The sequence below is a fragment of the Miniopterus schreibersii genome (assembly GCF_964146895.1).
Source record: "Miniopterus schreibersii genome assembly, chromosome: 9".
In the NCBI taxonomy this organism is placed as follows: Eukaryota; Metazoa; Chordata; class Mammalia; order Chiroptera; family Miniopteridae; genus Miniopterus; species Miniopterus schreibersii.
The window spans coordinates 22,968,795-22,991,961 of record NC_138118.1 but is presented as its reverse complement, the minus strand read 5'-3'; the positions used below and the strand labels follow the sequence as shown (position 1 = coordinate 22,991,961).

The following is a 23,167-nucleotide window of genomic DNA, read 5'->3' as shown; positions in this document are numbered from 1 at the left end:
GCTATAAATTCCATTTGTTCCCATTAAGCAAGTTCATAAGCATATAAGATGATTGTCTAAATATATATTGATTATTCTAGAGTATTAAGTCAGGCAATATATCAAAATATCTGAAGTCTAAAAATGTAGAAATCAACTTCTATTTACAAATTAAATTGTTTTTTTACCAAGTTTAATAAAATATATGCTTGTTCTTTCTGTGACATCAAAAGAAAAGCAGCCACATTTGACTGTTATCCAAATAATTCAAATAACACTCATAGCTGTTTAAATTACTTGGGCATTTTAGGTAAAATTATAGGGAGCTGGGGTGCTGAGGGAATTATAAAAAGGGCTGCTTTTGATTCTGATTCAGTTTTCACTTAAATCTATGAAAGAGATGAAATCTAGCTGTTGATTTAAAATATTGTATTCCTTAGGCTCATTATCTCTTAAAATTACTTTGAAGCCCTAGTTGGTTTGGCTCAGTGGTTAGAGCATCAGCTCATGGACTGAAGTGTTCTGGGTTCAGTTCCAGCCAAAGACACATACTTCTGTTGCAGGCTCCATCCCTGGCCCCAGCCTGGACACCTGCAGGAGGTAACCAATCGATGTGTCTCTCTTACATCTATATTTCTCTCTCCTCTCTCTCCCTCCCACTCTCTCTGAAAAACAATGAAAAACGATATCTTCGGGTGAGGATTAAAAAGAAAAAAATTACTGTAAAAACTGTAATATGAAAATATTGAGGAGATAAATGAACACAAATCACAAATAGGTGCATTTATATATTATATCAAATGGTAACATTATTTATAATTTAGCTCAAAATCAAACTTGAAAAGTAAATGAGCACCTTTTTATCTTCTCAGTGAAAATACATATTCTTATAGATTAGCTTGAGTTTAGAAATCATTATTATTATTATATTCAATCATTTCTTCTCACATTTTTCTCCCTTTGGTAATCTTCTCGAGTGGTAAAAGTGCTTACGATGTATGAAAATTAGACAGACAGATTATTACTCTCTAGAAAATATTTATTGACAAGTTTTACTTTGCTTTCCATTCTCTTGAGAAATAAACATTATACACAAAATACAGTAAAATGCACTTTTCTCATTTCAAATAAATATATTTTACTCTTGTAAAATATTTAATAATCTGTGTAATTCACCATAGCATCTTAATCAGTGAAATAAAGCAAGGAAATTCACTTATTTTTATGATTCTCACAGCATTTTGCTAGAGAAAGGGAACACTATTCTGTGTAGAATTATATTCAGACTTGGATGCTGTCACTTCTTGTTTGGAGAAGGCAAAGATAAGCTTCTTTAAAAAGTGTTTAGTGTCAAAAAGTGTTTAGTCTTAGTTTGGGAGAAAGACAGAGTCCAAGTCTTTGCTAAATGAACTAAGTTATGTGTAAACTTTCTTGTTAATACTCCTTAGAGACCAGACTACATTCTGAATCATAATGACTCCTTTCGTATCACACTAGCAATTTTTCAAAATTAGTGGTTAAATATTTAAATTAGCAGTTATGTATGTAATATAAAACCAAAACAATTTAAAACTATTAACAGGAAAGGTTAAAAATAATTGTGTTATGCAGGACAAATTTATCCATTTCACAACTGTTATTAACATTGTGAGAACTGAAATCTACTGAATTATACGGACTTCACACAGACTCTCATACACACATAGATCCCTGATCAGTTTAAGACGATGTGTTAGTTTGCTCTTGTAAGCTAGGAAGTAGTTACTAGCAAAAATCACATTTAGGTAGTCACCAATCTTCAGAGTTTTCTTATGTCTAATCTATTTTACCCTCAAAAGAATATATCACCAAGGAATAAAAATCATTAGTACTGTCTAACTTCCTATGTTAGCAGTTAATTGGTACTTTATATACTAGCAAGCTTACAGAAATACGTCGAACTTTACTGTAGCTCCAATCCCACAACAGCAGGGCTTGTTTACATGCAGAAACCTTGGTCAATCTGTATCAAAGCATAAACCTCAAAGCATAACTGTGTTTAGTAAAATTCTTACCCAAGCTATACAGTGGGTACTAGATCTGTCCTCAGCATTATAAAGGGCAACTACTATTGACCAGGCGATAACATAACATATGGAACTTGTCCCTCTTCGTTTTAAAGGGTACAAAATTATATGCTTAGGCATTGTTTTATGGCAACGTTTTTATTTCTACACATTTATGAAACAACTGTGTGCTCAAACATGCACAAGTAAAATAAAATAAGTGTGTGGCTTCCTTCTTTCACATCCTCTATAATTCCTCCATCTCAAAGTGTGTATTAAAGCTGTTTGCCATGGGTGTGTGTTCAAAGATCCTCGTCAGGCTTGGTTTCAACAGTTCTACTGAGTGACATGACAGGTGCTGAGTCGTGTCGTTCTTCAGGGACATCATTTGGTCTGCCCCAGGCTCCCGTCTGTCGTAATAGAGAGCCCAGAGCAGAGTAATGGTGAGGATCATGGCCAGGATCTGTGTCACTCCAATGGAGATTCCCAGAAACCGCAGCACCTGCAGTTGTTTGGTTCCTCTCAAAAAGGAATACATTTTCTTCCCACAACCCTGTAAAAGAAATAACATGGTCAAAATTACTTTGGGTGTCTTATAGAGGGTCAAAATGGTGAAAACAAACCATCTGTATCAGTTAATGGAACCAAACGACTGAATCATAAAGTTTAAAACAGTAGCTCTCAACAGGGACACCTGTGAGAAGCTGGAAGGGAGATAGAGATGGGAACTTTTTGAAAAGCCTGCCCAGGTGATTTCTTCTGTCTTCCTCATAATCTGACATTGAGAACTACTGGTATAAAACACATCTAGAGCAAGGGTTGGCACACTTTTTTGATAAAGAGCCAGATAGTAAATCTTTTAGGTTTTGCAGGCCATGTGCTCTCCGTTCCGACTACTCATCTCTGCCACTGTTACACCAAAGAAGCCACAGACAATATGTAAATGAACGGATGTAACTGTGTTCCAATGGAACTTCATGAACAAAAAGGCAACAGGCCAGATTTGGGGCACAGGCCATTAAGTGCCGACTCCTGATATAGACTGAGTCAAAATTTTCAAAAATAAGGTTTCATTATTATTATTTGTATTCACTATTTGATTTTTGTTCATTTGGTCAGAAACTTTTCCCCAAGGATCAAGAATATTTCCCCAATCTGCTGCTGAAACATGCTGGTGGGCGGAGATCAATCTATTCCCTTCTCCCTACCCTCCCAATGCACACACACTTCTGTCCGCTGCCTGCAGCAGAAATATATATGGGGGACTTTCTGACACCAAGTTCTAGTTCTACCAGGTACAAACTTGACATCTGACTTAAAAAGATTAGCAAGATTTTTGCTTCTGTTTAGTTTTAATTCAAAAGGCTAATGAGTAACTATGGTAGCCAAAGGAGAGAATTCAGAAAGAAGAGGAGGAATCAAAAGAGAAAAAAAATCCATGAGCAAGGAAAATGGGGAGATGAGGGACAAAGAAAAGAAGGTAAAATGTGACTAACAATTGTTATATGCCACCTCGCAGGTGACCAAAGCAGGCTACCTGCCATGCCTCTACTGAATCCACAGCAAAAAAAATGAAAATTCATATTTATGTTTATTTGTAACCCCAACAAGCATCCTTATGTGACAGCTCATAATTATGATGAAAACCAGTGGCCTAGCCCTGGCCGGTGTGGTTCAGCTGGTTAGGCACTGTCCCATGCACTGAAAAGTTGCCCATTAGATTCCAGGTTGGGATACATACTTAGGTTGTGGGCTTGATCCCCAGTGGGGGGCATGCAGGAGGCAGCTGATCAATGTTTCGATCTCACATCGACGTTTCTCCTTCTCCCTTCCTCTCTCTCTAAATTCTATTATAAAAATCTTTTAAAAGCATGCAAAACAAAAACCAGTAGCCTAGAAGCCACCAGAGGTAACAAAATAGGGGTAGAGCTACTTTAAAGTCCCATTACTAGAGAATTGTCATTATTTGTTGCATCTGGTGCTTCAACTGGAAAACCTTACTTGCAAGGCTGTCTTTATTTGAACCTTATACGCAGATCAACCAGGGTCCCTTCACCCCCATGTTTGTCAAAAGCAACCAGAGGTAACTGTTGAACACTGAGGCTACCTGAAGTGGTAGATGACAGTTGCACACAATGGGTGAGCCAAAAAACTGAAAAGAAAAAGCTGGGGTAAAGAGAAGCCCATAGGGGCCTTAGCAAAGCTCTGACGCATTCGTGGGGATCTAGAAAGTTACATGAGTAGAGTTGTGCTCAAGCCTAGGACTGTACACATGCTAAGAAAGACCTAGGAAGGCACTAAAATCTCACCTCTGGCTAACCTTGAGGCTTTGTGCACCCTTGGCAAAGGCTAGGAGACTTACTGGTTCTAGGCATCTAAGAAATCTCTGTTCATTCATTAACTGACCACAAAGTTAACTGAGCAGAGACTTCACGGGCCCCACACGACAAAGAATACAGACCTTATAAAATTAGTTCAGGAATGTCATTAATGATCAAATAACAACAATAATGAACAACAAACTTTGGGGAGGAGGGAAAACCTGATTTCCAGAGTTGCCATATTATATTACTTAAAATGTACAGTTTTCAACAACGATAAATATCACAAGATGTACAAAGAAACAAGAAAGTATGGCTCATACACAAACAAAGATACATCAAAGAAAATGCTTTTAATGAGAGGAACTCCCAGCCTCACTAGACAGTTCTGTCCACATTTGAAAAACAGTAGGTCTTTTTTTTTTAATATATCTTTATTGATTTCAGAGAGAGGAAAGGAGGGGGAAAGAGAGAGATAGAAACATCAATGATGAGAGAGTCATTGATCGGCTGCAGCCCACAACCAGGGCATGTGCCCTGAGCGGGAATCAAACCCCGATCTCCTGGATCCTAGGTCGATGCTCAACAGCTGAGCCACACCCGGCCGGGCTGAAAAACAGTAGATCTTAACAAGCATTTCCTTGTTGGAACCTGTCTCTTAATAAGATACACTGGTCCTGGTTCTGCTCTCAAACAATCCCTTTTCCAGAAGGCAGAGAGCCATGTCTAATGAGATGTGACTTTCCCTTTAACCATTCTCTTCTCCAGACTAAATATTCCTATTTCATCCTAGTTTTCCAAATATATACACTTCATCATCCTGATGATCTCTTTCTGGATTGTCTGATTTTATTAATGTTTCTTTTTAACACTGATTTTTAACTTTAACAAAAACTAGAAAATGCAATAAAATGTTAAGACAACTAAGGTCGTTGTAAACAGGTTTGGATTTCACACAAAAAGCTTTTCAGGTACCCCAGAGGAGTGGACATGTGGTTGTATCACACGGGACATAGTCAGGACCTGGTCTCCTTCCTGATAAATGGAACCTGAAGATTATGTCCATGCTGAGGTGGGCAAGGGATGCTTATTCAAAGCAAAGATCCTAGTTCGATTCCTCAAATTTTATAAAAATGTGTCAGTCTTATCACTTCCTCAGTTTACAAAATACATAGATAACCCCTCAAAACAACACAAAATTTAAGTACTTAAGCTTGTCATCAGAATTCGTTAATTATAATTTATGCTTTTCTATCAGAAAAAGATGTTACCTACAGATTATTTAAAATATGAAATTGACATCTCTGTGTATTTTAAATCATGTACAAGTATCAAATCAACCACTGGAATCTGCTATTTTGGAATGTATTAGCCTATGCCCTGGCAGAGCATTCTCCACTAAGGTGTATTTAAGAACACCATAAGGAACTGCCCAATAAAATTAGTGGAAAATAATATTGAAGATATTTTCCTAGGTAACTTAGAGTAGAAGATTTTTTTTAAATCCCACTTGAAAAAATACTTTAGAATTTTGTTCCCTTTGAAAATGTGGAATATTCTATTCTAATATTAAATCATGTAAATAATTCTGTCTCCTTTTCACCTGGGCTTTCAGGAAGCTGAGGGGTAAATATGAAACTCCATAACCCCATTTGTCCTCATATGAAGCATGTCTAATTACTCTGTTCTTAACCCTGACTTTCCAATATTATTTATGTGTTATTATTAATTCATTGCATCTTTCTTGTTGTGTATAGCATTAAATCCTTTATTTAATAAAAAGATACAGAGTGTAAATATATAAATAAAAGCACAAATCTCTCTATACTGAAACAATTTAATATTTGATGACTCAGAAGGCATTGTAAAAAACATGCAGCATATTGCTCAATATTAGTGATTCATTTACACAACTACTTAATGTTGGGGATTAACTTTCCAAAACAATATTCCTCTTCTTGATAAGACAGTATTTTCCCAGATTTCTTTAAATAAAATAACTGTCCCCCTTAGCCACTCTCTAAATTCTCAATAGAAACAACTTTGGGTTTATGGTCCTTTTTGCATTAACCCCATTGAAACAATTCAATCTGAACAGTAGTTGTGAACTTATTTTAAGCCAATCAAATAATCATGCATAAGGTTTACACTTTTCAATGCAAACTTGGACACTTACATTGAAAAGCAATACACTAAACCTAGAGAAGAAAAAATATCAATGTGTCTCTATATAATCTCTTGTACTATTCATACAAATTTAGTTGCAAAAATGAACATTTTTGTAAGTGAGTCAAAAGAGGAAATAGAAGTGTTAGAGTTCAAAACTGCATTCTATTTCACAAAGGGTGTTTTATTCAGAATAGGAAAGAAATGAATTGCACTTATTGGCTTTTCTCAAAATAAAATACTTTGAGTTGGTTTACCTTGAATATGTGTTCTTCCAAATAAAGCTATGCTAACCTTACATTAATAACCTAAGATAATTCAAAGCTATGAATAAGACATATTGGCTAGCCTACTTTACTTGCTGCAACATTAAAATTCTGGTCAACTATTAACTGTAAATAATAACATTACCTTTTTATCAGAGAAAAATTACTAATCCCTACATTTCCTGGAATCTATTTGAAGGCATGTCAGATGCCTCATTTCACTTGAGGGAATTATACACTTGAAATTATTCTCTGATCTATCTCCAAAATGAGTTTCTAAAATTAGAAAAGCACCCATGGCTTTCACAGGCCATGTCAAAGAGTTAGATCTCATATGCTTATGAAATAAAGTATAAATAAAATCTAGGGGCCATACATACCAGTATGATATTTTTATAATTGATTTTTGATAATAAACATGACTGTCAAGTTTGAAATGACCGTGTTAATTATCAGGTACAAATATATAATCTTCTTCTCTATTTCTTCTAAAATTAAAAAATGAATGATAGTAGTTCATGAGCTTTAAACAGGTTGTACCACAAGTTCTCCACTGATAATCATAAGCTTTGCAGGGAAATAAATGCATCCTTTAAAAAAAAATTAAACAGCAAGTAATAAAATTCACTACAGGACTTTCTGTTCTCTTAAGAGGAAGGTTAACCAAACCCATGCACAGGAAATATAGTAGAACAAGTCTTCTTATTTCTTAAAAATGACAGACCCACATATTTCATTTAATCCTCACAATCTATCCCCATTAGATAGGCAGAACCATCAAATTGAAAAGACCACGTTTACCGAACATATTTCATTTTTACGAAAAAAAAATGTGGTTATAAACAGACTAGAGTCAGAAAACCCAGAAGGTGCTGTCCTCTCCAGTGAGGCCAGTTCCAGAAGCTGGCATTCCCTGCCTGGCTGAGCAGAGGAACCTTTCCAAAATGCTTGTTCAAGCATTGTCTTTCATTGGGCCCTTTGTCTACCTAAAGTTCATCTATAAGGAGTGGGAAGGTGTTGAAACAAGCAAAGTGGGAAACTACATGAAGTCCCCAAAACCCTGACCTAAAACTCTAGCTTCAGCCAGCACAAATGCATATAACCAGAAAACACATACTTTCTGGTCCTCATGGGCAAAACTAAGGGTAATTTGGCTAATGAAAACTCTAATCATAAGCTGCTAATTTTTCTATTTACTTAAGTAAGTGTTAATAAATTACTATTATTATTGTCATTAGCAACCACTAGGCTTTGAAGATTTGTATTTATTATCAAACCAAGTGGTTTGCTAAGTGTTTCTCATTAAGTAGCTTGATTTATCTTTGTAGGACTATAATGATGTAGGTATTATTATTATCTCATTTAATAGATAGAAAGGTAAAGTTTAGAAGTGAAAAAAATCTATAAACACTCAGCTTACTCCTCATCATGTGTTCTATATCTCAAAATTTTAGAGATAAAAGTATGGGCTCTAAAAGTATGGGCTTTGGAATCAATTCGATCTGACCTCAGTCACTGACTAGCTCTATGACTAGCTAGGTCACTTACCCTCTTTGGGCCTCATTTTTCTCATCTGTAAAATTGAGATAAAAATACTGTAACCTTCAAAGAATTGTGTTAGGGCTTAAAAGAGATAATGCATATAAAATACTTGCTCATAGATCCATAAAAATATATAGCCTATTTGAAAAACACAATGTATACTTTTCAATATCTGATTTATTTTAACTCTTAGCTATTCTAGTAGTATATACTACAAACAGGCACTGTTTTAAGGGTTTTTAATAGGTTAATTCACTTAACTCTCCAAACAACCCTAAGAGATAAGTACTCTGGTAATCCTCTTTTTTCAGGTTGGATCTCACCAAAAAAGATGAGAAAAATGAAGCACAGGAAGTTTAAAAACTTGCCCAAGGTCACACAGCTAGTAAGAAGCAGATCAAAGATTTAATCCAAAGAGTCTGGCCTCAGAGACGAGTCTTAAATGCTGAACAATGCTCATTCCTAAAAACCTTCTCCTCTGACTCTCAGCACACTGCTTTCCGTTTCTTCTGTGCCTACAGTTGGTGATGCCTCCTCTGCCCTTAAGTGTTGCCATTCCCCAACTTCTCACCTTGGCCTCCAAATCATCCCAGTCTACTCTCCACCTCTTCATATAGTCTGTCGGAACACAGACTACTAGCCCGAGACCACATTTCCCGCCTTCCTTGCAGCTAAGCACAGCCATGTGAGGCCTAGCCAGTGGAATGTGAGCAGAGGGGATGAACGTAGAGCTTAATGCATGGGATGTGTTCCTTCCCACTTCCTCCCTTCCCCACTGACTGGAACTGGAGAAAAACAGGAGCAACTTTGGAAGGTAGGTATTAAAAAAAGGCAAAGGTGTCTCACCATCCTGGGCCCCTGATGAACTTATGCAGCAGAGCTGCCTGATACTCTGGACCAGCTGACTGGTCTATGAGAGAGAAATAGACTCCAACCTTATTCAAGCTATTGTATTTTGAGTTAGCTCTTTCCCTAATTAATACATACAAAATCCATATCTCTGGCTGAGTTCTGTCTCCTAAGCTTCATATTTCCTACTGGGAGTATATGGAGTACCTGGACAGGACCCTTAAACGCAGCATTTCCAATGTGGTATAATCAAAGCCAACATCTCCCCTCAAGAAATGGCTTCTACATCTATTCAGGGTCCAAGTCAAGTGTCCTTGTAGTTTCCCTGTCACTCACTCCCCACAGTCAATTCATCACCTAGTCCTGTTCATTCTCCCTCTTTCATATCCTTCACTTTCATCCCCTCTTCTCCATCCTGAATGGCACAACCAGAATCCAAGTCCTTACAATCACTCATGTGAGTGACCCGCAACAGCTTCCTACAGATTCCCAGGCCTCAAGCAAGACCCAACTCTCACCTCAACTCATTCTCTGCCAATACAGATTTTTAAGCACTAATCTAAAATTGTTACTTTGTGAGGTATTTTTCCAGGGTAAAATATTATAATGGCTTTCATATCAGTAAATTCTAAAGGCAAAATTTGTTTCTACAAATAAAGAATGGGGGGCAATGGGGAGTGTTGTTTGAATAGTGAATAGGTAACTGGAAACTCACAATTGAATTACATTGAAAAAGAGAGTAAAAGGAAATAAGAATGCATTGTATACCTGAAGCAAAACTGGCAAGATAGTTCAAGGCCTGATTAGATCAAGCAAAGCCTAGAGATAAAAGGGATTTCCACCCTCCCACCAAGCCCAAACTGGCCCTGTAGGGCTTTGAATGATAAAACAGATATCACCCACGTCAGAGTCCAGCTGATCCCTGCCAGCAGTTGCTGAGGAGATAATGAAATCAGCAGAGAGGCAGGAGGGAGTGTCTTTAACTTTATATAAAAGAACCCTGAGAATGGAACTTCTTGGGGAGATTTCATCTAAATAACCACTGAGCCTGAAAGCTGCCTACCTTTTACTGTCTGGGCAGGAGATTCTATGTATGTTTATCTGAGAATAGAGCTTCATTATGAATAAATCAGGATCCCAGGACTACTCTGTCCTAAGCCTTCCTTTCATAATAATGCCTCCATTTTGTAAACATGTTCGCGTTTTTTATTTCGCAACTATTCGCAGACCTCTGTAGAAAATGCATGTGTTATGAGGTCATCCAGGGCTCTTCATAATCCAGCGCCAGTCCTGTCCAGCCATGTCTGCTTGGGTCTCCTCAGGCCTTGTGCTCCCTCCATGCTGTCTCCCTTCCAGATCTAATTGCACCCTTGCCTCTTTGCTTGGAATGGCCTTTTTCAGCCCCATGCCACCCAAATATTTTCTGCACCTGGCTAATGCCTGTTTATTTTTTAAGATTGGAAGCCCAAATTAATTTCTATGCCCTCTACGCGCTTCCACTGTATATCTCAAACATAAACACAATGGCAATTAAGGACTGCCTACCCTATGTCAGGCTCCTTCTTGTGCCCCAATTCAAGATCATCTAATTCCTACCTCTATTTAGCCACTGATGTGAGAATCGTTCCTATGCAGATTTGACTCACTTTAGGTTAGCGTAATTGGTCAGTACCTGGCAAGGGGCCTAAGCTGCTACATCTCACTTTCTGTCTTGGACTTTCTTTCAACACCTACCACCCTAATTGTGTTTGTTTCTAGTATGGCAATCTACTTGGTTCTAAGAAGAATCCCACTAGTAGCTTAAGGGCCGGGTTACCTGGGAGAAAAATGATCACTACCATAACTACACGAACTTGCCCGAAGGAGACACCTCTACTCCCACAGCACTGTGAAGTCTACCTCTGGCTCAGAAGTGCTGAGGAAATATTTACATGTTTCAGATGTTGTGTGTGAAAATTATAAATAAAATTTGTTTCTATTAGTCAAAACAGATATATAGTTTGACTCACTTTTCTAATTGGTCAAAGATGTTAGCAAGAGAAGAGTTTTAACAAAAATTGCTGAGGGCTGAGATACTGCCCAGAAAATAAAAAAATGAACATAGCTTATAAAACAAAAAGCACTTGCCAAGAATTGCTGGGTACAAAGGAGATGGGTAGGGACAGGACCACAAAACTGCTCTCAACACACAGAGCAGGTAACATATAACTGAGAGAATAAAAACCTCAAACAACCCATCCCGCATGGTTCACCATGAGCTGCCCCCATCTTTAACGTGGAGGACCATCCCTATATATCCGTTTACTATCTGTGAGCACTGCAGACATGTGCATTCTTATCATCTGGGTTCTTTGTACCACAAGCCAGAAAGATCACATCTCTTCATATCTACACTCCCTGCCCATCTCTAAGCTCCCTATTTTTGTTTCCTGTTACTCAGAGAAGAAATAAACAATCATCTAAAGAGGCAGAAATGATTTGGTTCAAATTACTTGTCACAAAAAAGTTATTAAGAGTATTTGATATTCAAACCCAACACCTCATGGAACATATAAAGAACAAGGGTCTAAAGGAAAAGTGTCCCAAAGGTACACAGAAAACAACTCTGTCCAGCCCTTATGTAAACTTCTGTGAGTATAACTTTCCTGAAGAAGCAGTCACTGTCTTTTCCAGTGGTCTTTCTCCTAAAGACAAATTAAACTTGTCTTTGGGGCTACATTTTACTTGACTCTCTGTCCTTATTTGTTTGATATTTTTAGTTGGTCCATTTGAAGTAAGGTCTGTTGTGAGCCTGGTGACTTCTCTTTTTTATTTTTGAGGTGGCATACAGAGGGAGAAAATGCCATTTCAGCCCCTTTGAAGAGACCTTTGTGCTTCATTTATTACCTGAGATACCAACACTGCCACTATTCTCAACAGCTAGTCAGTCACACTTTTAGATAAGAGATACTAAGGAAAGTGTGGACAAAAAGGGGCCACATGCTAACCTGACTAGCTCAGGGCAGGCCTTGCAACCTCAGAGACCTAAAGCCACCACAAAGGATGGTCTGAAGTTAAAATTTTTCAACTAAAAGCAGTTTAGGGTGGGTAGTCACGTCCTAGGCCAGTGTCTTCCAACAAAGGCAAATCTTTACCTTAACTGAGTCTGCATCTATTGTATTTTGCATCTATAATAACATATCATTGGAATGTCAAAGTAGTTTTCCTTTCCCTGGACCCCTCAAAGCATAGGCACCATTCTGCGAAAACCACAAATCCCCTCATTGTTATTGAGTTAACTGTTGACTGTTAACTATCCTGCACCCACCTAAGTAAAAGAAGTGTGTCCATTATTTTACTTTTTATCCAACCCCAGAGGTTTCCCTGCTCTGCTTTCTCCCACCCCCCTAATCTATCACCAATGGATTTCATGTAACCCACTTATGTCCGCTCTTTTGATTGTAATGTATAAAACAAGGTACAAAACTGTCATTCTCTGGAGCATTATCTCAATCTGTTGAGATTCTGCTTCCGGGATTTGCCCACAGTTTGGCTCAAATAAATTCACAAAAATTCCTAACAGGTTTGAACAAAAGTTAATAAAAGCTATGGATCCTAGTCACTGAAAAAATGCATATAAACTATCAAAACCAATTTCAGCAGCATTACTTTTCTTTCCCTTGAAGCCCATCCAAGACATGCACAGGTCTATGGGAGAGGTTGGAAGTCCATGCTCTACAAAGACTTTTTCTCTACCTGCCATTTTTATTCTTCTTTCTCTCTTTTTTTCCTTCTCCAGATCAAGTATAGACACAGAACTCTAGTAACTAAGATGGTGGGAAATTCAGGTGAGAGAAGGAAGAGATGCATCCTAAGTCCTATGTTTTACCAGTTTAAACTATAAATCTGATGTTTTGCTGAAGCCAAATCTCACACCTTGTATTTGGAGAGTGTGGCTACACAAACAATTCCAAAGAACAGGGTAGTAAGCAATCAGTGATCATTGGCCCAGGCCACCACTGGGTGGGCTTTTGTGCTTGTAGTTCCTTAGGCTAAAAAAAATACTCTTCAACAGATCTTTGCATGGCTGGGCCCTTCTCATCAATTGGTTTCAGTTCAAATGTCACCTCCTAAGAGAGCCTGATCCTACCTGTTCTATCTTAAGTAGTTCCCTCACCAATAAAGTAATTCTCCAGCACATGACCTTGTTCAGAGTCTTCAAAGTGCTTAACACTACTTGAAATTATTTTTATTGCTGTTTTTTTCTTGTTAATTGTTTATATCCCTAACTAGAATATAAGTAAGTTATACAAGAGGAGAGATTTCTGTCTGCAACATTCTCCACTATATCCTCAGCACCCGGAGTCCAGTAGGTACTCACAAAACATTTTGAATGAATGAATGCGATGGAACCAAACTGATGGTCAGAGATGTTTTCAACTGTGATTTTTAAATGTATACTTACATACACACGTTGTGCTCAATGTAGATATTTGAGGAGTTGTTGTCAGACTCAACAATAACTCTGATGGGAAAGTTTCTAAAATGTGCAATTGTTGCTGTATTTCTGTTCTGTCATTTTTCACACATTTCAAATGTGTCATAAAATATTATTGGGTCAGGGACCAAGCAGGCCACCAGATGGTTGAGAATGATTTATTTCCTTGATTTCAGACTACTGAACAGAAACTGCAGGAAGAAAGCCAGTTCTTATCTCTGAGTTTACAGAATATGAAAGATAAAAGGGACCTTGAAGTTCATCTAGTCCAGATTCACTCTTAATTTAAAAACCCATTCTAATCACCAATGGCATGGCTATCTGACCTTGACTTTAATATTTTTAGAGATAAGACACTCACTATTTCACGAGAGAACCTGTATCACAATTGGATGTATTTTGATGAGCAAGGTCTTCCTTCTACTGACTCAAAATTTCCTTCCTGTGACTCCGGCCCTTGGAGCAACAATGGGTAAGTCTAGTTCCTGTTCTGAATGATGAACTTTGAAATATTTGAAGACTTCTGAAACAACTCCCCTTAGTACTCGCTACTTCAGAATAAACATTTGATATACCTCCAGCTGTCCCTCCCTTGTTCTTCTTTCTAGATCCCTCATCTTCCAGGTGGATGATCAGTGGGCACACTGCAATTAGGAAACATATGTTCTCCAGGGCAAAGTGGAATTAACTGTTATTTTTAATGATGGATTTAACTGTACTTGTGCCATAAAGCTACTAAGTGATCCACTTTTGTAAGTCAACTATGCATATAATGATGCACTATAACATTACCATTATCAGCATCTGTTATTAATTATAAAATGCAAAAGCAAATTACTCTGACATAATGAACCTCCATCTCTGCTGGAATTGTGTCTAAAGAAATATCTCATAACTAACAGTGCCAGCTTGCTATTGAGAGTCTTTTGATGAAAATATGAAAAAACTTTTAAAATAATCTGGGCCATCAAATTTGCCCCATGCACAAGAGTGTGGCTTCTTTCAATCTTTAAATTCATGAAACAAGCAATTATAGACATCATGAAAGTAAAGCATGATATTACTAGTAGAAATAATTAAGATAAGCTAGTAAAACTAAATAGCAATTTTACAAGAAAATTTTATTAAATCTCTACTGCATGCTTTTCAACTAAATAAAGTAAAATTGAAGTGAAGACTTTGTGGGAACATCTGGAAAATTGATTCATGTTTGCCATTCTCATGGTCAATATTAGTTATAATCATATTATCAGTATTAATCACAAAAGAAAATAAAAATTATTATATATGGGGTTGTAGTCCAATAATTTCCCATACTGATTTGCCACTCCTAAAAACTAACAAATGAATTAAGTTTACACAGGGAAAGTTAATAGGTTTTAATTCACATGCTTATATTTGTATCTGTACTGTAATCATCTGGGGTTTTTTAAAATCCAGTAGTGAGTTATAATGTGTTTGAATATCCACAATTATGCCTGTGTTTAATATTATCTTAGAAATGTTAAGCACTGTTTCTGTTTTATGGAATAAGCAGGACTTTAACTGTCACACTTGTTAGCTGGCCATCCCTACTACAGAGACCAGCCAATATTCAGCTTTCACCCAGAACACAAGATATAGCATAATCCCTGAGGATCTCGGAGACACTGGCCCAACAATTCTTTGTTCAATATACAATATTTTGGATATTCTTTTTTATTCAAGGCCAAAATGTTACTAAACATAGTATGTTTAAAATGATAATATCCAAACACACTGCTCCTCAGTAGTATGAGGCATGACTAAAATTATTTTGATTATCTTTTAAAATAAACAACCTGAGTTATTCAGCTGTTTCAACAATTTTTGTTATGAGTTGAATTGTGTCCCCTCCAAATGCATATGCTGAGGTCTTGATCCCCACTAACTCAGAACCTGATCTTATTTAGAAACAGAGTTGCTGCAGATGTGATTAGTTAAGATGAGGTCATACTGGAGAAGTGTGAGTGACTAATGTCCTTATAAAAAGGGAAATTTGGAAACAGACACAAACAAGAACTCCATATGAAGGTGAAGGCAGAGATCAGGGTGATGCTTCTACAAGCCGAGGAACACCAACGATGGCCAGCCAACCACCAGAAGCTGAGAGAGAGAAATGGAATAGGTTCTTCCTCACACCTCTCAGAAGGAACCAACCTTGCTTACATCTCGATCTCAGATTTACAGCCTTCAGAATTGTGAGACAATAAGTATTTGTTGTTTAAGCAACTCACTTAGTGGCACTTTGTTATAGTAATCTAAAAAACTGATACAATTCTGAATCTCTTAAAACAAATACTTGACACTTCTCTGTGCATGCCTTTGGAGCCCAAAGCACTTTATTTTGGATATCCTTAAATGTGACAGTCTTGTCCTCTGAGACGATTTTTTAACAGCCCAAAGTTACTCATATCTATGGCACGAATGTGATAGATCATTTGTGTAAGTGATCCAACATCTTTTTCAGATTAGTTAATTTACACTATAAATTAATGCAGCTGATTCCTGTTAATCTCCACAACTGACTTAGGTAAACTGCCTAAAAGATGTTTTGAACAATATTAATATTTTTAGGAAAAATGTTTAAGCTCCTAAAGTCACCATCTTGAAATAAACAAAAAGGCAAGTTTTAGAAATCTGATGTGGGTTTTTTTACAGTTTCATTCTTTATAGTTATACTCTGTGTGTGTGTGTGTGTGTGTGTGTGTGTATGTGTGTGTTTTATATCATGAATGTGTCTGTTAAGCCAGAGGTTTTCAACAGTGCTTTGTGGTAACCAGGTGCTTGACTCGAGATATATCTGGGAAATGATTCCAGCTCCTCAGCCTGAGCAGCTTCCCTTCCATTTTGAGCTTCCACTCTAGATCAAGGCTGCAATAATGTTTTTGGTGATGATGGAAATGTCTTGCATCTGCGTTGTCCAGTACAGGAGGAGCTAATCTTGAGAGGCTGCTGAACACTTGAAATGTGGCTAACACAAATGAGGAAATGAAATTTTTATATAATTTAATTTTAATTTAAATAGCCACATGTAGCTATTGGTTACAGTACAGGATGGTGTGGTTCTAGATTTTAATTTGAAAAAAGGTTTTGTTGCTAAAAAAATGTAAAAATCACCACTAAAAATAAAATGATAGGAAAACTTCTGCTAATAAAGAATAATAGATGATTTTGATAAATATATACAAGTTTCTTGGGCATGGGACACTTGATTTTATTTAATTCCAGTGAGCATCTAACTCCATTAAATGAGTTAACTAAAACACATCACTGATCATTAGTGAACAGGGGGAACAGTATTTTCTCTGGACAGTGGGATTTTTCCCCCTGCATGTTTTAATCTATGTGAAGTTCCACATCATATTCTGCTCAGGAACTCCAAACTGTGTTTTCCTGACTATCCAGAGTCAGCTACAGGCTTTGCATGTGTCTGTTTCAAAGGACCCCTAGGAGCAGGCAATAGAATTGATTCTTAGACAACACATTTTAAAATCCAATTAATTCTAAAACCTAGTCTTTCCCAACTTCCTTTGTTAAAATGTGATCAGTGTTCAGACTTTTATATTAATTTTTAGTTTTATCTTGTTTTTCCACATATCAGAGAAAAATTTTAAGGGCCTTTATATTTGTACAGAAGAGGAAAATTTCTTTGGCATGTTGTCGATTTTTTACTTGTCATTGTAAGAAAACTTTTATCCATGATAAGCTAAACACATACGGCCTTACCTCTTGATAAAGGTCACTGAGATCTTCCTGGTGGGCCTGTTTGGAACATCCTGGGAATTCCCTAACACAACAGGAATCTGGAGGCCAGTCCATCTCCGTCATTTCCAACCAGTCGGTGAAATATACCACTCCACAGCACTTGAACTGCAAAAGAATGACTGGTCAGTCTCAGAAACTACAAAAATATTTTCTTAATTTATAGGAGATTAAACATTAGATTTCTTAAATTTTTGTAGCCAAAGTTAACTTTGTTCTGTCATCATTTAATGATATGTGTCATCACTTAATTATATGTTGATGACAGAAATGTAGTAAAGGAGTCCATAATGGAACAATCCTGAACATCAATGCCCATAACACCTGAAAACAAATCAGGCATAACTAAGCCTCACTCCATCTTCTCCAACTGTAAGAGCCTCTACAAGTGATCATATAGCAACAGAGTTAATATACACAACTTATAACACAAATAGGTCAAACCTTATATTTACCACTAAGCCTCTAGGCACTGAAAAATAGCTGATAAATTTATGTGTACATGCCTAGATACCAGTTTAATTGCTTAAAATTCAAATATTACATTAAAAGTTTCTGTAATCTTTGTAGAAAGATTTGTTGACCAAAGTCCCCATTACAAAGACTACCAGATTTGGATTCATTAACCAGAAAAATTTTCAAAAATTTTTGAGATATAAACATAAATCTGGCAAATAAATTTTATTCAACCAAATAAGATTCTTAAAATAAATGATCATATTCTATCACATAAATCTCAGAAGAAATGATGTTCCTTTAGCTTAAAGTTAGATTTAAGAAAACCTGTTTTGTCTTCTTTTCTTTTTGACTTATTTCACCAAGGATTAGCAAAAACTTTCTCTGGCCAAGGTTTAGATATGCTGCTTATGGATGGATGTAGATTAGGTTCAGAATAATTAACTATGATAATTTTCTGCCCTGGGGTAGAGGGGAGTTACTCTTCATACAGTGAAAAACAAGCACTATGGGCAGTGTCTGAGGGGACGTCTGCCAAGAGTGACTGGCTCTGCAAATTATGTAGCCCAACCGATCAATCTGTGCCCAGGATTAACACTGTGCCATAAAATAACACAACCCACCATCATTTCAAAATTCAACTAAAATCCAACCTGAAGAATTCTAAACTTCTCATGTAAAATGAAACAAGGAAAATACTAAAAATGATTTTACGTTTTTTCATTTGTTTAAATATCTAATTTTAAAAAAGCAAAAATCACCTTGAGTATTATAAATGATGAATTACTGAACACTATGAGTAATACTAAAATTTTCCAAGAAACTTTAAAACATTTTTAGTAATTTCCTTTACAAACCTGTTCCAAAAGCAATGAATATATATCATAAGCATCACAAATTAAGTTAAACATAATTTGACATCACATATTTTATGTCATTAAGATTCCATAAAAATCATATGTAGTAAAAAGATTTTCTTTCTAAAAATCATAAACTACTTACTACATTTCCAAGTCAGTCTTTTAAAATCCTTGTACTCAGAGAAAACTTACCTCTCTCATTTCCTAATGACATGTGTTTTCCTAGGTTGATGACAGAAGAATAGTTCCTGGAACATTCTAACCCCATCCACAATAGAACAGCCCATTCATCTGCCCTTGTCAGGAAATGAGGTGCTCCACAGAAATGACTTTTTCCAAATAACTTAAGCATATTATGTTCAGTGCCAAACTTTTTATTTTATTTTAATAAGTCACTGAATTTTTTTTTCTTTTTACATAGTTGTTCTTCATCATTAACAGAAGATATTGAATTGAAACTTTTCCTGAAAACTCCCTTAAGCAAACCCATTATTATGCCACAGATGACTGGTCCACATTCCTTGTAGTTTTCCTGCATCCTTCAAAATCACATTGAGAGCAGGGCCACTCTTTCTAACATTGTATCAAATTCAAGAAAATACCATCACCATTTTATATATAAATAAACTGAGGTTCTGATGCATCAAGTAACTTGCCAGGATCACAGACCAACAGGTGGCAGAGCCGATTTGTTCCAAAGCCTATTCTCCAACCATTATGTTAAAATGAATAAACACATTTTTAAAACCCAGGTGTGTGTTTTTAAGGTATTAAATAAGTATCACTAGAGCTTAAATAAGAGTCCACTAAGCTGAGGGACATGCACAGAACAGCACTGAATGAGGAGCCAGGAAAACTGGGGCTGACAAGGTCCCTCTCAGCTCTACCATTTATTTTGTAAGAGGAATGTTATGGGCTGAATTGTCTGCTACCTGAAGTTCACGTTGAAGTTCTCATGCCCCAAATGTGACCATATTTGAAGATAGTGTCTTTGCAGAGGTAATTAAACCAAGGTCATTAGGGTGGGCCATAAACCCATATGACTGATGTCCCTATAAGGAGATGAAATTTAAACACAACACATACAGAGGGAAGCCAATGCGAAGACACTAGGAGAAGACAGCCATTTAGAAGCCCAGGACAGAGGCCTCCAAAGAAACCAACCCTGCACGCCTTGATCTCAGACTTTGAGCCTCCAGAACTATGAGACAACACATTTCTGTTGTTTAAGCCTCCCAGTCTGTGGTACTTTGTTACAGCCACAGCTCTAGAAAACTGGTACAAGGGGTTTTTAAAACTCAGGATAGCCAGAGGTCTTCACCACTTCCTCTGGGGTGAAATAGGCCTATGACATGGAGGAGGACATTTATCATGCAACAAATCTAAAAATATGGGTGCTGTCATTTGCAATGCTTGTACATTCTCTATCTAGGTGGAGCTCCTGTTCCTACCATTAGAAAAAATACCAAAACAAAACTTGCTTTGTTTTTTAACCTGGATTATCATGGTCTACATCACAAACCCAAAAATATAAAGAGCTCTGGGCAGCTTCTACCCAGGGCAGTAGCTGAACACAGCCTTCTATAAATTCCCTAATGCTTTACTTATTTTCCTTGCATGTTGTTTTTAGTACAAATGAACAGTAAACAAAGTGAGGAAGCTTTTGAATAAACAGGAAATCTGTGTTACAAAGATAATGCTCACCATCTCAACAACTGTAACACAAAGGGCCAGATTTGGAAATTATCTTGGACTTGAACTTCTGCCCATATCCAAGCCAGAGTAACTGACCAGAGAGCTGGTTATCTATTATGTAAGACACTGACTCTCAAATGTTTTGTGGCCCAGCCCTGGCCAGCTTGGCTCAGTGGCTGGAGCATAGGCCCCTTGGAATGAAGGGCCTGGTCAAGGGCACGTACCTCTGTTGCAGGCTTAATCCCCGGCCTGGTCAGGGTCAGGGTGTGTGTGGGAGGCAACCAGTCAATATGTCTCTCTCACATCCATCTCTCACTCTCTCCCCCTTCCACTTTCTCTGGAAAGCAATGGAAAAAGTATCCTCGGGTGAGGATTTAAAAAAAATTTTTTTTAAATAAAATAAAATAAAATAAAATGTTTTGTGGCCCAGCTCTAAATAAAGTTAAAAGAAACAAATATATTTGGTTATCTGGAAATGTCACTACAATCACAAGGAAACTGCTTGGGAGAGAAGCTTGGTTTGAAGCAAGATCAATGATTAACTTCAAGTCACCAGATTTTAAACATCCAAATATAGCCCCCCATTTGGGAAGATGATTGCTTGCAGTGCTATGTGAAAGTTAGGTAAGAAAAGTTAAAAGCCCTATACTTTGTAATGTTATTGTTAATAACCATAAGCTAAATAAGATAAAACTTATTTAATCTTCTCAAGAACTCAAGGAGGTATTTTATTATTCCCATTTTACAGGTAAGACTGAGGCTTAAGGAAGTTAAGTAAATTACAGAAGCTCATGAAAGAATAAGCAGCAGAGCCAGCATTTTCCGACTAGAAAGCTCATGCCTTTAATAATATATTGACTCTTAATTCTCAAATGAGAACAATCATCTAAAAATTTTAAATGATGTTTAAAATACAAATAGCTCTAAAAGTTATAAAAAATTATCTATTCAAATAGAATTTGGATATTAACTCATGAAAAGGAAACTTCACAGTAGCTTAGTAAAAAGGCTTTTAAAAAAACTCTTCACTCTAGTGAAGCTTGTGAAATGTAGAGGAAACGGTATATATGGGAAGAAAAGCAGAGCCTGGCGTTCCTTAAGGTATTTCTCAATAAAGAATCACACCAGTGGTAACTGAATCACAGGCTTAACTTTCAGCACAGAGAAAGTGACCGAGGCCAAAGCTTTCAACATTTGTTTTGAAAGTGTGCCATTTATTCCATACCCTTTACCTCAGAAATTGTAGCATTTACCTCTCTCTGAAAAAAATTCCAAGCGTGAGTAAGCCACCGGTATCTAGGTAAGCCATAATTTGTCATTCTGGCTTTCAAAGTGACCATGTCTGACCACTGTACTGGAACCTGAAGATAAAAAAACAAAGTATCAACAATTGTAACACACAAAGACACACACTCAGACACACATACATTCACAGATTTACAAACTCAATCACTCATAGTCTCATATACACATACTCACACATACTTGGAATGTGCTGCAATTGATAAGTATTTTGTAGTTGTTTGTAGCCTAAGTTAATTCAAAGCTACTAACCAGAGCTACTGAACAATCTCTATACTTAGATTTTTGTACTAAATAACGAGGTACATCATATTAAGCAAAGTAATGCAAAATCATTTAATGCCAATATGGAGCTCAAGGAGATCATAAAACAAGTACACTGTGAATTGTACAGACACACCTGAAGAGCTCCTCATAACACACGATCCTGTAGAGCAGTGCCTTTTGATTTCATTTCATAGCATTGCTGTTTCTGAAACAACTACAGATTATGGTATTAAAATAAAAAGGGAAGAGTTAAGAAGAAAAAGAGCTCAACTCAAGCCTCACTCTGGAATAAGTTTGTGAACACCTTCTCAAAATGTGGATTTTAGAGGCATGCTAGAATTCTAGAAAGATTAGTTTCCAAATTAAAGCACTGCTTGTGTTTCTATTCTCAAGCTGCCTAGCACCATGTCCCTTAACAGAGTGTTTAATCATGACAGAGCTTCAGGTACACAACATAACACTTGACCAGAAATCTAGTCAGCGCAGCATTCTAGGTTTTGTCAACAGTGCCAAGGGAGAAAGTGAGGCATACAAATCCTAGTCTCACGACATGTGCAGTATTAAAGTAAGTCTTGGGAGACTGGACAGACGTCCACATCTGATCTATGGAGTAATACAGACAAGGCTTAGACAAGCAAGCTTGACACTAACTCAAGAATTGTATTATTTGGAAATCTTATTTAAAAAACAGTGATATCACTAGGGATAGTTTAAAAATTGCTAACCACAGAAATTCTTCACTTTTTTCCTTTGTTAATTTTCTGTTTTATTACTTGGAAATGCACAATACAAAAGAAAACACCTCAACCCTTGGGCACACAACTTTGTTCTCTACCTAATGGGGTAACTGGGCAACTTAGTGTTCATGTGGTTTCAACAAAGCTGAAGGAACTCACCAAAGTTCAAGCTACTCACTATAAATTATTATTGCCTCGTATCCTTTTGAGCATAAAATACATCAAAATGAAATAAACTCCCTAGAAATTTATAATCTGCCACAATATTATTGTCAGATTTTTTTGAGAGAAGAAATAACAAATAACAACAGAAAGAATGGGGAAACAGACAATCTGATGTCAAATCTTTTGGTTTGGTTATTAGAACAGCCTTATTTTTAATGTTATTTTCCAAAATAAATGTAAGTTGTTTCTCCTTTTTG

The 23,167-nt window shown here is 36.7% G+C and overlaps 1 protein-coding gene across 5 annotated transcripts in view; it reads right to left on the bottom strand.

Annotated features, from left to right (window-relative positions):
• Nucleotides 1-1,002: 1,002 nt before the first annotated feature.
• The window catches only part of TSPAN12 (tetraspanin 12), a 58,865-nt gene continuing 36,700 nt past the window's right edge, over nt 1,003-23,167 (bottom strand). For 3 of the 5 annotated variants that reach the window (XM_081147896.1, XM_081147898.1, XM_081147897.1), the window contains 3 exons: nt 21,693-21,800; nt 17,393-17,536; nt 1,003-2,577 (listed from right to left, as the gene is read on the bottom strand). In XM_081147896.1, the coding sequence (XP_081004022.1) occupies nt 2,272-2,577; nt 17,393-17,536; nt 21,693-21,800 (558 nt within the window). In that variant the 3' untranslated portion in view covers nt 1,003-2,271. The remainder of the gene's footprint in view (nt 2,578-17,392; nt 17,537-21,692; nt 21,801-23,167) is intronic. The other 2 variants (XM_081147899.1, XM_081147900.1) reach the window with 1 other exon arrangement.